Raw genomic sequence first — 15,580 nt, 5'->3', positions numbered from 1 at the left:
GAGCACAGGCAGACAGAGAGGCAGAGGGAGAAGCAGGCTCCCCACCGAGCAAGGAGCCCCATGTGGGACTCGATCCCAGGACGCTGGGATCATGACCTGAGCCGAAGGCAGCTGCTTAACCAACCGAGCCACCCAGGAATCCCAAGCATCTGCCTCTTGATTTCGGCTCAGGTCATGGTCTCAGAGTCCTGGGATTGAGCCCTGTGTCAGTGAGCAGTCTGCTTGTCTTCCTCTCCTTCTGCCCGTCCCTCTGCTTGCATGCCCTCTCTCTCTCTCAAATAAATACATCTTAAAATAAAAATAAATGGTGTTAAAAAAATAAAAATAAAAAACAAATAAATAAATGGTGTTACCATATAGGATTACCAGAGAATAAACTCATTAGAACTGGATGTGGTAGATACAGGTCCCTAATTTCTATTGTGATAATCTGTGTAATGCTGCATATAACAACTCAGTTATAATTCCAATAAAATTTGATCCTAAAGTTGATCTTTATAATGGACTAATATATTATTCAACAAGATTAATTCCGTTTTTTCCATAAAGTAGGGCACTAAATTGTGTCCAAACACTAACCATTCTCAAGTGTGTTTCCTCAGTGATTAACAAGCAGCTTCTCTGTCAGTTATACAACTTGTACCCTGGCATATATCGAAATATATTTTGAAATACCGTTTTTTTCTCAATTTTAAGGTAATATATTCATTACATAAAATTTTAAAAAAGAAAAAGGTGCAGAAGGGAAAAAGATTCATAATTCTTCTCAAAGACAGGATTATTATTAAAAAAAAGACAGGATTATTATTTTAGTATATTTAATATTTTAGGAAGGAAAGAAAATATCTAAATCCTTTTGTGTGTCCTGGTGCAGAAGAAACCGTGATTGTTAAGTGGGTCTGGTCCGGTCCCAGGCATAACATTCTGTTTTGATTCTCACTATATGATGTCCCGTCTCACACCTGAGCAGTGAAGTAGTGTGATAGAGGGCTTAAGGGGCACCTGGGTGGCTCAGTTGGTTAAGCATCTACCTTCAGCTCAGGTCATGATCACAGGGCCCTGGCATTGAGCCCCACCTCAGGCTCCTTGCTTAGTGGGGAGCCTCCTTCTCTTTCTCCCTCTGCTATTCCCTCTGCTTGTGTTCCCTCTGCTTGTGCTTTCTTCCTCTCTCTGTGTCAAATAAATAAATAAAATCTTAAAAAAAGAGAGAGAGAGAGAGTTTAATCTTGAGGTAAGGAAACCTGAGTTTCAGCCTCCAGTCACCCAAAAACATTTGTGTGGTGCTTCTGTGCTTTAGGTACTGTGTTTTGAAGTTGGTGAATCAAAGATGTATAGGACAAGAACTGGGCACTTCTGATAAATATGGGGGAGAGAAATGTGTGTGACTACCACAAACAAATATGTGTCTACTGTGATTTTTTTTTTTAAATAAAGATTTTATTTATTTATTTGACAGAGAGAGAGAGGAGACCGCACAAGCAGAGGGAGATGGGGCCGCACAAGCAGAGGGAGATGGGGAGCAGCAGACAAAGGGAGAGGGAGAAGCAGGCTCTCTGAGACAGCCTGATACAGGGCTCCATCCTAGGACCCTGGTCTCATGACCTAAGCCAAAGACAGATGCTTAGCCCACTGAGCCATCCAGGACACCCCTACTGTGATTTTTTTTTTTAAGTATTTTTATTTTTGCCTCTGTTGCCCCTTGAATCAACTTCCCATTACCTTATATAAGAACTCCAAAAAGCCCTTGACATTTCTCTTGTTCTTAGAAACTAGAGGGAGAGTAGGTTGATGAACTGAGAGAACAGAGAACGGTGTTCCTCTTTCCCACTGCAGGCTTCCAGCCTAAAGCAGGTTCAAGCTGAGGGTGGGTGGGGAGACTAGGTCAAATCTGAATTAATTAATTAAGTAAGTAAGTAATTAAAATTTTGCTTTAAAAAATTATTTATTTATTTGAGATGCAGAGAGCATGAACAGGAGAAGGGGCAGAGGGAGAGGGAGAAGACGACTCCCTACTGAGCAGGGAGCCCGATATGAGGCTTGATCCCAGGACCCTGAGATCACAACCTGAGCTGTAGGGAGATACTTAACTGACTAAGCCACCCAGGCGCCCCTGCTTTTGCTTTTTTAATCCAGGTTTGGCTATTCTAAGTGCTGAATTGAGACTGTTGTTAAATTGAATTTTTGCTGATACTGGTTGATATGTTGTTAATATTCACATTTTAAAATCCTAATCCCCAATGTGATGACATTAGGAGATGGGGATTTAGGGAGGTGATTAGGTCAGGAAAAGGGCACGCACATGAATGGAAACCTGTATCGGGCTCCCTGTTTAGTGGGGAGCCTGCTTCTCCCTCTCCCACTCCCCCTGCTCTTCCTCTCTCTCTCTCTCTGTCAAAATAAATAAAATCTTTAAAAATAAATAAGATAAAATGCATTTCAATGCTATAAATTTCCACCTAACCACTACTTTCACTGCAAGGCACAATGTTGGATAGGTTGTATTTTAATTTTTACTTATTATAAAACACCTTCTAAAATTTTTTTTTATTATGAAATAAGTTCTATTCCCAATGTGGGGCTTGAAATCATGACCCTGAGATCCAGAGTTGTATGTTCTACCAACTGAGCCAGCCAGGTGCCCCTTAAAATATTTTCTAATTCCTGTCGAGACTTATTTTTTGACCCATGCACAATTTAGAAGTGTATCGTTTAATCTCCAAATACGTTGGGATTTTCCAGCTATCTTTGTCATCGACTTCTAGTTTAATTACCTTGTGGTCTAAGGGCAAACTTTGTACGAAGTTTATTCTTTTAAATTTGCTAAGGAGTGTTTTATGGCCCAGAATGTGGTCTATCTTGGTGAATGTTTCAAGTGATCTTGAGAAGAATGTGTATTTAACTTTTGTTGGATGAAGAATTCTATAAATGTTAATCATACTCCGTTGATTGATGGTGCTCATCAGTTCTGCTCTATCCTTACTGATTTTTTGCTTGTGGGATCTGTCAATTACTCATAGGTATTGAAGTCTCTAAGAGTGGATATAGCTGTTTCTCCTTGGAGTTCTATCAGTCTTTGCCTCACATACCTTCAAGCTTACTAATTCTTCCTTCAGCAACTGATGAGAACATCAAAAGCATTCTTCATTTCTGTTTATATCTAGCCTTGCCTTCTGATTCTTTCTTAGGATAGCCATCTGTCTGCTTATATTACTCATCTGTTTTTCCATATTATCCACTTTTTTCTTTAGAGCCCTTAGTATATTAATTATTTTAACTTCCTTGTCTCATAATTCCAAAATCTTTACCATATCTGAATCTGGTTCTGATGCTTGCTTTGTCTCCTAAGACTGGCTTTTGCCTGTTAGCATGCCTTGTAATTTTTTCTTGGAAGCTGGACAAGCTATACCAGATGTAGGCCTTAGTATGAGGTTTTATGGTTACCTGCAAGGAGTTGCGCTATGTTTAATGTTTGCTTTGCTGTGGTGTCAGAGGCTAAAATTTCCTCTAGGGTCCTTGTTTTTGTCTCCCCAATTGTCTTTGGGTATTACTAGAAGAGGAATGTAAGAATAGAGTCTGAAGTTTGTAGTTCTTTTAGCTTTAATCTCCTGTTATTATGCAGGAGCCCTACTGATGGGATAGTGTGGGAGGAGAAGTGTTCTATAATCCTGAAATTAAGTCTCAGTCTTTTAGTGAGCCTGAGTTAGGTATTCCCTTTTCCTCCATGTCAAAGGCTAGAGGAGGCGGGAGTTGGGTATTTCCCTTCCCCCAGGTAGGTTTAGGCTTTGGTTAAACGCCAGTCAGTTAGGCTCTGGTAAAGCGGTTTTCCTTGAGGGAGAACTTTGTTAAGGATAACTGAGAGCTCTTTTTTTTTTTTTTTTAAAGATTTTATTTATTTATTTGAGAGAGAGAGACAGTGAGAGAGAGCATGAGAGGGGAGAAGGTCAGAGAGCGAAGCAGACTCCCCATGGAGCTGGGAGCCCGATGTGGGACTCGATCCCGGGACTCCAGGATCACGCCCTGAGCCGAAGGCAGTCGTCCAACCAACTGAGCCACCCAGGCGTCCCTAACTGAGAGCTCTTTAACACTTTAAAAATAAATACTTTCGGGCACCTGTGTGCCTCAGTTGGTTGAGTGGCTACCTTCAGCTCAGGTCACGAACCCAAGGTCCTGGGATCGAGCCATGGGTCGGGCTCCCTGCTCAGTAGAGCACCTGCTTCTCCCTCTCCCTCTGCCTGCTTGTGCTCTCTCTCTCTTTCTCTGTCAAATAAATTTTTAAAATCTTAAAAAAATAAAAAATGAAAAAAATAAAAATGATACTTTCCCCCTCCCCCTGGAGGGTCCTTATAGTTTCTTTGGTCCTTACAGTAAAAACTAGGTATAGCTCTTAGAGGTAAAATTCAGGAAAGTGTAGGGGCCCCCCTAATCCTGGGCCCCTTAGGAACTTTTAACTCTCAGCCTAGTCTGCAGTGAGTTTTCCAGCAATTTGTTAGTTATAGTTTAAAGATTTCCTGCTAATTAGTGGCTCCAGCTGCTGGCTTTTGCTCCTGGGCTTCTGCTCTTATAAACTGTGATTCTGTTTGTCTCTCAGTTTTCAGGAAAGCAGTTTGCCCTGGGACTTCATTTCTCAGCTACATCTAAGAATTGTTGATTTCAGTTTGTTCAGCTTTTTTCTTGTTGTGAGGTTGGAAGTGACGAGTTCCAAGCTCTTTATGTGTCTGATGAGAATCAGAAGTCACCGGTGTGGTTTCAATGTTAACCATTATGAACTATAATCTTTGAATCAGTCAACAGCCAGAGGCTGATTTGAAGGTGGCCACAGATTCTGCTCAGAGCCCAGCCCAGATACATAGTTAAGGCTGAAGCCAGTTGGGGAGGATGGACACTTCCTGCCAAGGGAGGAGGTGGTAGGGCTTTGCCCAGGCCTAGGAAATTCCTTCTGGCCTCCAGGGCAGCTTTTCTCAGCAGGTGCAACCTCTGCCCTGGCCTCCTCAGCAACATGAAAGAGGCAGCTCCTGAAGGGCCCAGGATAAATCACAAATGGGAGATAACGAGCCTCGTTTTCTCATCTGTGAATAATAATACCTACTTAGCAAAGTTGCAGAGATTTGGGTTGTATGCATGCAAATCACTTAGCATGGTATAGGAATTTAATGAATGGTTGCCTTACTATTTGTAGATGGCATACTTTTCTGAGGAACTGGGCACATTCCAAATAGTAATCTAATCTGGACTAAGGATTAGCAACCTTTCACAATGATTAACAAAGCCTTTATTCACTTCTGCTTCCACTTGAAAACTGAAACTGTTACACTCACTTTGTATTATTCAGTAAAGATTGTTTTTCTGAATGATGAGTGCATTAAATCTTCATTCATTCCATATATAAAAATAACTTTCAGGGCACCTGGGTGGCTCAGTGGGTTAAAGCCTCTGCCTTTGGCTCAGGTCATGATTTCAGTGTCCTGGGATTGAGCCCCATATTGGACTCTCTGCTCAGCAGGGAGTCTGTTTCCCCTCTCTCTGCCTGTTCTCTGCCTGCTTGTGATCTCTCTCTCTCTGCATCAAATAAATAAAATAAAATCTTTTATAAAATTTACTTTCTTGATCCTCTTGTTTTATATCTACAGTAGCAAATCACTTAGTACTGGAAAGTTCACTGGACTTAGAAGAGTAAGAAATGAGACAGAGTCCCAATCCATCACCAGTTAGCTGAATGATTTTGGGCAAGTAATTTACATACTTGAGTATCAGTTTCTTCAAACCACAAACTATTTGAAATAGACAATTAAAAACCCCTCCCAGGGGGCGCCTGGGTGGCTCAGTGGGTTAAGCCTCTGCCTTCGGCTCAGGTCATGATCCTAGGGTCCTAGGGTCCTGGGATCGGGCCCCGCATCGGGCTCTCTGCTCTGCAGGGAGCCTGCTTCCTCCTCTCTCTCTCTGCCTGCCTCTCTGCCTACTTGTGACCTCTGTCAGAGAAATAAAGAAAAAATCTTTAAAAAAAAAAAAAAACAAACCCTTCCAGGACTAAATTTCAATCTTTCTCCCTCTCTCTCTCTCTCTCTTAGTAATCTCTAACCCAATGTCGGGCCCCAAATTATGACCTCAAGATCAAGAGTCACACAATCTTCCAACGGAGCCACCCAAGTGCCCATAAATTTCAATCTTTTAATCACTGATCAAAATTAAGAACAAACACTTTCCATTTATTAACTTATTAAATATTTATTCATGAGCTCTTGGGTATATTGCACAGTGTTAGCCATAAGGCATTAAGATAAGTAGAATAAAATAAACATAAAGCTTATAGTCTAGCTAGGAGTTAGGCATTATGCCAATAATCACACAAGCAAATAATTACACATTGTAGTAGGTTCTTTGAAGGAAACTACAGTGTTGGTGAATAGGGAGCCCTAGAGGGACTGATTTTATTGGAAGCTCAAGGAATATTTTTCTGAGCGAGTGACATCAAGCAATGGCCACGTAAAGAAAGGGTAGGGAGTAGCGAGCATTCCTGGAACAGAAAAGCCCCGAGACAGAAAGAATTTGACACAAAAGTAGCTGGCGAGGCTGGAGCCTGGTGAGCAGGGGAGAAATGCTGTGAGGAGACTGGAGGAGCAAGCAGACAGGGACTGGATCCCCAAAGAGCCTGGCCTTGTGAGATTTGGGGTTCTTTCTTAGTCTGGTGGAAAATAACTACAGCATTTTCCCGAAGTTTCTTGAATATGAGATTTAGCCTCACTCTATAGACCTCTCTTTAAAATCTGCATTCTTTTTTTTTTTTTTTAAAGATTTATTTTATTTATTTATTTGACAGACAGAGATCAGAAGTTGGCGAGAGGCAGGCAGAGAGAGAGGAGGAAGCAGGCTTCCCACAGAGCAGAGAGCCCGATGCGGGGCTCGATCCCAGGACCCTGGGATCATGACCCGAGCCGAAGGCAGCGGCTTAATCCACTGAGCCACCCAGGCGCCCCTAAAATCTGCATTCTGAAGAGCAAAAGAACCTGTCTGAAAAAAACTCATATCTACCATGACTAATTCACGAGTAGATCAATAGGCAAACCGTGAATTTTCTTTGGTATAGGGTTTAAGGCAATGGTTCTCAGTGTTGGCTACAGAGTGGAATCCCTTGGGAAGTTTTAAAAACTCCCACTGCTTTGTTCCCCCTTTTGAGAAATTTCACCTAATTAGTCTGGGGTACAGCAGGAGAATTTCTAAAGGCTTCTCAGTGATTGAAATGTCCAGCCAAAATTGGGAACAATAATGAGGGAAAGCTAGAAAGCTTGAAGTTTTTGTTCTACCACATATGCATCGGTTTTCAGAAGGAATTTTTAAAAATAGCCCATATGCTTGCCAGGAACTGTCTAAGTATTTCACAAAAGTAGACTCTTATAATTCTCACAATAACCACACAAGAATGCTCTGATTATTTCTCCCACTGTATTAATAAGGAAATTGAGATATAGAGTTTGAATAATTTGCCCAAGGCCAAATCACTAGTAAACACCAGAGCTGGTATTTGAAATGAGGCAATCTGGCTCCAAAGTCTTCATTCTTATCTACTTTAAGATCTCTATTTTTGGAATCAGAAGACAGGTGATAACCTGCCTGCTTCCTGCATTGCTAGTAAACTTGAATAACTGCTTGTTAGACTTCAAATTCTCCAAAAATCCAGACATGATCCCTAATAAGAAAAAAAAAAGAAAAACAAAAGCTTGATGTCAGGGCTGTGAGTTCAAGCCCCACATTGGGCATAGAGTTTATGAAAGAAAGGAGAAGAGAGGAGAGGAGAGGAGAAGAGGGGGAGGGGGAAGTGCATCCCTCTCTCTCTCTGCCTGCCTCTCTGCCTACTTGTGATCTCTCTCTGTCAAATAAATAAATAAAATTTAAAAAAATATTTTGTTAAATCAATGAATACTTGAAAGCCATTTACTGATAATGACTATACTATTTGTTGTCACTTCTATACAAGCAAACAGAAAAACCTCTCAAAGTCACAGATTTTATGAGCTACATTATTTATTAAAACTGAATAGAAAGGAGGTGAAGCTTGGCTGAAACTCAACTATTCTTCTCTTTCCCAATGAAATTCCTTAAGATGCTCTGTGGAAAAAAAAGAAATTAACGAGATTTGCCTCCTTTATGTCCCCATGATACTCCCCTAGTGTGGTTTTCATTAAAAACAAAACAAAACAAAAAACAAACAAACAAAAAAACTTCCAGTGAACTATGGACTTGGCAGCATTAATAACATTTTACTGCTTCCACCCTCATGTGTTTTCTCTGCATTTAGGAACAAAGACACTTTTATCAACCATTTTTGGATGCTTTATCTGTTAAGTTCGAGAACATCAGGGACTCCTACTAAGAATCAGTTTGATTAAGTTAAGGCTAGATCTTTCTGCTGCTCTGGGATTCCTCTTCCATAACTATGAACAATTAGAAAAGGAGAGGGGGGGAATGAAACAAATGGACATAGGAAGCACAGAACTGTGATCTTTGAGCAAAGGAGAAACCAACTAGGTAAGCAGTAAAATTGCCCCGGCTTTCTGTGGACCATTTTTGGTCACAATGCAGGAAGGTCTCGTTAAGATGAGACGATAATGATTAAAGTGCAGGGGTACCAAGACAGCTAACATTGGTGGGACAGGGAAGAGGAGGGAAAGAAGCTAGAAAAAGAACTCAAGAAATTTGCATAGGTGTCCTTCCTTTGAAGCTTTCGATCTGTGTGATTATTCTGTGTGTGAAGGGTGAAACTCCATGAGGCCAGGCAATGATCAACTGCTGAGGAAGGAACATTTACAGAGGAGCTGTAATGCAGAAAATTCCTGAAACTCAAACAAGTCTTGAGATTATTCTAGTGCCCATCCGACTGAAAGCAGAGATCTCATTGAATAAATGGGTCATTCAGTAGAGATCTCAGAAGTTCCACCTTAGTGGTAGAGCTGAACTAGTTCTAGAAGAAAGACTACCTATACACACATGCACCTAAAACACTTCAAATCAAACCTCGAAAAAATGAATTTGATCCAAAAGTAAGTTAACTACCTGCCAGAACACAGTTCAATACTGTACAACATTTAAAAGGAATATTACCAATAAAGTTCAAAAGGCAGAAATCAGAGTTAAGGCTAGAACTTCTGAGACAGAGAACTGGAGAGTAGGGCATTGCCCAGAGAAACTTACAGAGAACTGTAGAGGAGTTCCTCAAATATATGACTAAGAATTGATATACATATAAGTGAGAGGAATCTTGGAAATAGCCACTGGAAAGGAGTAAGCAGACAATTCCTGGAGTTCCCACAGGATAGGGAATAGTTTATGTTCCTACCAGTCATGGTAGAGAGACTTCATTCTACACAGGGCATTGGGTACAGCCCTCAGAAGAGCCAGGACTTAGTAGGGATAAAAAGCACAGAGTAAAGTCTTTGCTGGACCTGATCTACCATAATAAATTTTGATAATAAGCCTGAAATGGATCAAGGTGATCCTCAAGTAGATTTAACAAAATCAGTACTCTCTCTCTCTTTTTTTAAAGATGTTATTTTCTTATTTGCCAGTGAAAGAGACAACACAAAGCAGGAGGAGCAGCAAGCAGAGGGAGAAGGCGAATCAGGCTTCTCGCTGAGCTAGGAACCGGATGCGGGGCTCGATTCCAGGACCCTGGAATCATGACCTGAGCTGAAGGCAGATGCTTAACCAACTGAGCCACCCAGGTACCCCCACAATCAATGCTCTTCAAAAGGATAACAGTTGTGTACTGTTAGTGGGAATGCAAAATGGTACAACCACTATGGAAAACAGTATGCAGTTTTTTCTTTTTCTTCTTCTTTTTTTTTAAGAGTTTATTTATTTAACAGACAGAGTTCACAAGTAGGCAGAGAGGCAGGCAGAGAGAGAGAGGAGGAAACAGGCTCTCCACTGAGCAGAGAGCCCGATGCGGGGCTCGATCCCAGGACCCTGAGATCATGACCTGAGCTGAAGGCAGACGCTTAACCCACTGAGCCACCCAGGCGCCCCAGTATGCAGTTTTTTCAAAAAAATAATAAAAAATCATATGATCCAGCAATCCCACTCATAGGTACATATCCAAACTAATTCAAGGCCAGATCTCAGAGATATTTGTACATCTGTGTTCATTGAATATTATTATTCACAAATAGCCAAGAAATGAAAGTAATTGGAGTATCCACTGACAAATTAATAATTGAAAATGTAGTACACACACACATACACACACACACTGGAATATTATGCAGCTTTAAAGAAAGGATATCCCGTCACATGCTACATGCAGCATGGATGAACCCTGAAGACATTATGCTAAATAAACTAGTCACAAAAGGACAAATACCATATGATTCCACTCATATAAAGCTTCTAAAGTAGTCAAAATCATAGAGACAAAGTAGGAAGGTGGTTGTTAAGGGTTACAGGAAGGGGGTGAAGGGAGGGGCAAAGAGTGTAGTTTCAGTTTTGCAAGGTGAAAGGTTCTAGAGATCTATTACAATATGAATATACTTAACACTACTGAACTGTATACTTAAAAATAGCTAAGATGGTAAATTTAATGTTATATGCCTTTTAACCCACAAAATCTATCTTTCCAGTTAATCTGTCACCTCTGTAGTATCATATATTCACATATGTATATGTATAAAAGTTTTTTTCCCTATTCTAATCCATCAAATATGTCTTTTTATAGTATCATATTGATTTGATAGAATATTTGTATTAAATGCTCAAAATGTAATAAGACAAATCTCAATGCACTGTACTTACTTCTCTCTCACAATTTTCTTGACTGTTCTGTAGAATTTAACCTTCCACATAAATGTTAGTTATATTTTATCCAATTCTGTAATACATATAATTCGGGTAACAACTAATTAATATATTACTGGAGCTCCTGGCTGCCTCAGTCCATACAACATGTGACTCTTGATCTTGGGATCATGAGTTCAAGCCCCACATTGGGCATAGAGCTTACTTTAAAAAAAATTAGTAATTACTTTTGGGAGAAATTTTTTTTTGTAGTTTTATGGTTTTATTAACACAAATATGACATGCACAACAAGCTGTCTATTCATTTTCTTCGCTGTGTAACCTGGCGTTGGGATTGGTGACTCTGATTGCCAGCTGGGCTGCTCTTTCCACAATAGCTTTGCTGTTCTCAGAGGAGACGTTGTAAGCTATCTCTGCACGATAGGATTTGTTGCACATCAGCAGCACTTCAAGCTCCTTGACATTGTGGACTAGGAACTTCCTGAAGCCACTGGGCAACATGTGCTTTGTCTTCTTGTTCCTCCTGTAATCAATCTTGGGCATCAAGATCTGGCCCTTGAATCTTCTGCACACCCTATTGTCAATGCCTCTCGGCTTCCGCCATTTGCGCTTAATTTTGACATATCGGTCTGACTGGTGCCAGGTGAACTCCTTCGTCCTCTTTTTAACAATTTTGGGCTTCACCAAAGGTCTGAGGGCAGCCATGATGCCCAGTAACAGATGGCTGCCAGCTCTGCAGGCAGCGCCGAGGGAGAGAGGGGACCAAGAAACATTATTTTTAAGCTAACTTTGCATCTAAGAATCTAGGGTGTCTTCCCATTTCTTCAGGTCTAATTTTTTTTATATTATTCCTATCAATAAAATTTTAGAGATTTTTCTTCATATATTTAATCTACTTATTCCTAAGCATTTTATAGTTTTTCTACTATTATGAATAAAATGTGGAATATTTTTTCTCATTTTTTATTTCTAGGTGCTTGCTGTCAGAATATTGAAATCAAGAAACCTAATGAATTTAGTATATTGCTTTGATACATAGACACATTACTAGTCTCTTATTAATTTTGTTAATATTTTATTGAATAGCTTAGGTATATAATGTCATCAACAGAAAGAGAATATTTAAACTGCTCTTTTAAAATTTTTATCTTAAATAAATAATAGGGTGATTCTACGTCTAATTTCTGATTTTATTTTTTTTAATTTTTTTTTAAAGATTTTATTTATTTACTTGACAAAGATCACAAGTAGGCAGAGAGGCAGAGAAAGCGAGAGATAGAGAGAGAGAGGGAAGCAGGCCTACCGCTGAGCAGAGAGCCCGATGCGGGGCTCGATCCCAGGACCCTGAGATCATGACCTGAGCCGAAGGCAGAGGCTTAACCCACTGAGCCACCCAGGCACCCCTAATTTCTGATTTTAATTTAAATTGTTTACCTGGCTTGCTGTTTAGAATACTAGCTGTGCTGTTTTTAGAGGGTTGGGTTTTTTTTTTAAGATTTTACTTTTAAGTAATCTTGTAAGAGTGGGTTAGCATAAGTACAGCCATCTTAGCTTGCGCAGCCATCTCAGGCCCAAGGGCTAAACTTTCCCCTACTTTACTTTAGTTCCAGGGACCCCCTCCCTGCTTTAGTCCCAGGGACCCCCTCCCTGCTTTAGTTCCAAGAAAGTACCCCACACTGCAACACCGAGGCAGCAGCTAATCAGCTTAAACCTCCAGAGCAGCTAGGCGGATGCGCCACAGACCTGATGTTGAACAGAGTTTATCTTACTAAACAACCAGGGGGGCACAAGCCCAAAGTATGTGTGGTCTCTGAAGTGATGGAAAGTTACTGTGAGTTGGATGTTTTAAAAAAATGCTATATAAACCCTTGGCTTTGAGTGCTCAGGGCCCTAGTTGAAACCCGCTGCGCGGGGCAGATACTTGGACCCCAGCTAGCTGGAATAAACCTCGCTGTGTGACTTGCATTATCAAGAGTGTTCTCTGTCTAATTGAGGGGTGGTCGACTCCATACCCTAACAATCTTCACCTCCAGTGTGGGGGCTTGAACTCACAACCCTGAGATCAAGGGTCATATGCTCTACCAGCTGAGCCAGCAGGTGTCCTTTTCTTAAATAAATAGTCTCTGTTATATTTAGGTAGTTTCCTTCTATTTTCTATTATACTTTGAGTTTTTATTAAGATGGCTGTTAATTTCATCAAATAACTTTTTGGCATTTATTGATGTCAATGTATGCTCTTAACTCTTTATTGTTACAGTAATAGATTATGTTGATAGATTTCCTGTTATTCAAACACCATTGCATTCCTGAAACAACAAATCCTGCTTGAACCTAATTTTTAATTTTTCAATATATGTACACATATATGTGCATTCTATTTGCTGAATTTTGGATGAGAATTGTGTAACTATATCAGTAAGATAGGACTATAATTTTTGCCTTCATAAAAAATGTATTTTGGGGGGCATCTGGGTGGCTTAGTTGGTAAAGTGTCTGCCTTTGGTTCGGGTCATGATCCTGGCGTCCTGGGGTTGAGCCCCACATGGGGCTCCCTGTTCAGTAGGGAGTCTGCTTGTCCTCTCCCTTTGCCCCTCCCCCTGCTTGTTCTCTGTCTCAAATAAATAAATAAATAAAATTTTTAAAAGATTTTTATTTATTTATTTGATAGACAGAGAGAGATCACAAGTAGGCAGCGAGGCAGGCAGAGAGAGGGGGGGAAGCAGGCTCCCTGCTGAGCAGAGAGCCTGATGTGGGGCTCGATCCCAGGACCCTGAGATCATGACCTGAGCTGAAGGCAGAGGTTTAAACCACTGAGCCACCCAGGCGCCCCAATAAAGTGTTTTTAAAAAAAGATTTAACAAAAAAAAAAAAAATTTAAAAATACATAATTTTTTTTAAAGATTTATTTATTTATTTATTTGACAGAGAGAGAGAGAGAGAGATCACAAGTAGGCAGAGAGGCAGGCAGAGAGAGAGAGAGAGAGGGATGCAGGCTCCCTGCCGAGCGGAGAGCCCGATGTGGGACTCGATCCCAGGACCCTGAGATCATGACCTGAGCCGAAGGCAGCGGCTTAACCCATTGAGCCACCCAGGCTAAAAATACATATTTTTAAAAATTTATTCTGATTTCTTGGGGTACCTGGGTGGCTCAGTGGGTTAAAGCCTCTGCCTCCGGCTCAGGTCATGATCTCAGGGTCCTCGGATTGAGCCCCGCGTCGGGCTCTCTGCTCAGCAGGGAGCCTGCTTCCTCCTCTCTCTCTCTGCCTGCCTCTCTGCCTACTTGTGATCTCTGTCTGTCAAATAAACAAATAAAATCTTTAAAAAAAAAAATTTATTCTGATTTCTTAAAATAAATGAAAAAGCTTTCTAATTTAAACAATAACTTTCTTAAAAAAGAACAGAATTACCTGTTCTTTAAAAGTTGTAACTCCTAGGTGCCTGGGTGGCTCAGTGGGTTAAGCCACTGCCTTCGGCTCAGATCATGATCTCGGGGTCCCGGGACCCGCATCGTGCTCTCTGCTCAGCAGGGAGCCTGCTTCCTCCTCCTTCTCTCTCTACCTGCCTCTCTGCCTACTTGTAATCTCTCTCCGTCAAATAAATAAATAAATAAAATCTTTAAAAAAAAAAAAAAAAGTTGTAACTCCCATCTGGTACTGGAACCTTTTTCAAGTAGTAAATTAAAAAAAAAAAATCATCTTTACTATATCTCTTATAAAGATGGCAATTTTATACAGAGTGCACATATTTGATTATATTTTGCTAGAAAATTATCCATTTCATCAAAGGCTTTCAAATTTGTTATTATAAAATTGCTTAGTTGTATTCTCATAATTTTTGTGAATATCTGCTGAATATGTTGTATGTCTTCTTTCTCATGCCCACTTGTACCTATTTTGGCTTTCTTTTCACTTATCAGACCCATGAGTTTATCTATTTGTTATCCCTTCTTTAATATTTTTCTGGATGAGTCATGTGAATGATCTATTCTCTGAATTACTGCACATTTTCAAAGACTGTTCTTTCACTTGACAGGCTAATGTAAAGAATCTTGCCTTTTCTCATTCTAAAGATGCTATTCTATTGTCTTCATGCTTCTAGAATTACCAGTAAGTCCAATGTGAATCTGGCTCTTTTTTTCTTTCTCAACGATTTTTTCTTTCTAAATGGTGGCGAATAGTATTTGCTCTTTAGTCTTAGAGTTCAGGAATTTTTATCAGATTGTGTATGTGTGTTTTGTCATCAATTGAATCTACTCTGGATTCTGAGAGCCTTTTTAATATGCAAAATTAGGTCTTTTAGCTCTCATGAATACTTCTTGTCTGTCCAGAGTGCCCATTGTTTATATGTTAGGTCTCTTGCCTTTCTGTTCTGGTTGCTTGTTTTCCCTCTTGATTTCCTTGTCTGCTTTTATTTTGCTCTTTAAAAGACTCTTAAACTTTACTTTCTAGGGCACTGTAGTGACCAATCTTTTTTCAATTTATCTACTATCTATATTTAGTTGGAGATTTCTATTTTTTGTATTTCTAGTAATTGTACTGCACTTGAATTTCATTAAGTAGTTTTAAAAAACCACGTTGAGTTGTTTTCTTTGGGGGAAGAGATTATTTTCTTTTTCTTTTTTTTTTAATATTTTATTTATTTGACACAGAGAGATCACAAGTAGGCAGAAAGGAAGGCAGAGAGAGAGAAGGAGGGGGGAGCGGGCTTCCTGCTGAGCAGAGAGCCGCATGCGGGACTTGATCCCAGGATCCTGAGATCATGACCTGAGTTGGAGACAGAGGCTTAACCCACTGAGTCA

The 15,580-nt window shown here is 40.2% G+C and overlaps 1 protein-coding gene across 1 annotated transcript; it reads right to left on the bottom strand.

Moving 5' to 3' along the window:
* Positions 1-11,079: 11,079 nt before the first annotated feature.
* On the bottom strand, positions 11,080-11,487 carry LOC122891270 (60S ribosomal protein L32-like). The gene has a single exon (XM_044226812.1). It carries the CDS (start codon positions 11,485-11,487, stop codon positions 11,080-11,082), a length of 408 nt encoding a protein of 135 aa, XP_044082747.1.
* Positions 11,488-15,580: the final 4,093 nt, after the last annotated feature.

The sequence above is a fragment of the Neovison vison genome, chromosome 12 (genome assembly GCF_020171115.1).
Source record: "Neovison vison isolate M4711 chromosome 12, ASM_NN_V1, whole genome shotgun sequence".
Taxonomy (NCBI): domain Eukaryota; kingdom Metazoa; phylum Chordata; class Mammalia; order Carnivora; family Mustelidae; genus Neogale; species Neogale vison.
This window is presented reverse-complemented; position numbering and strand designations above follow the sequence as displayed.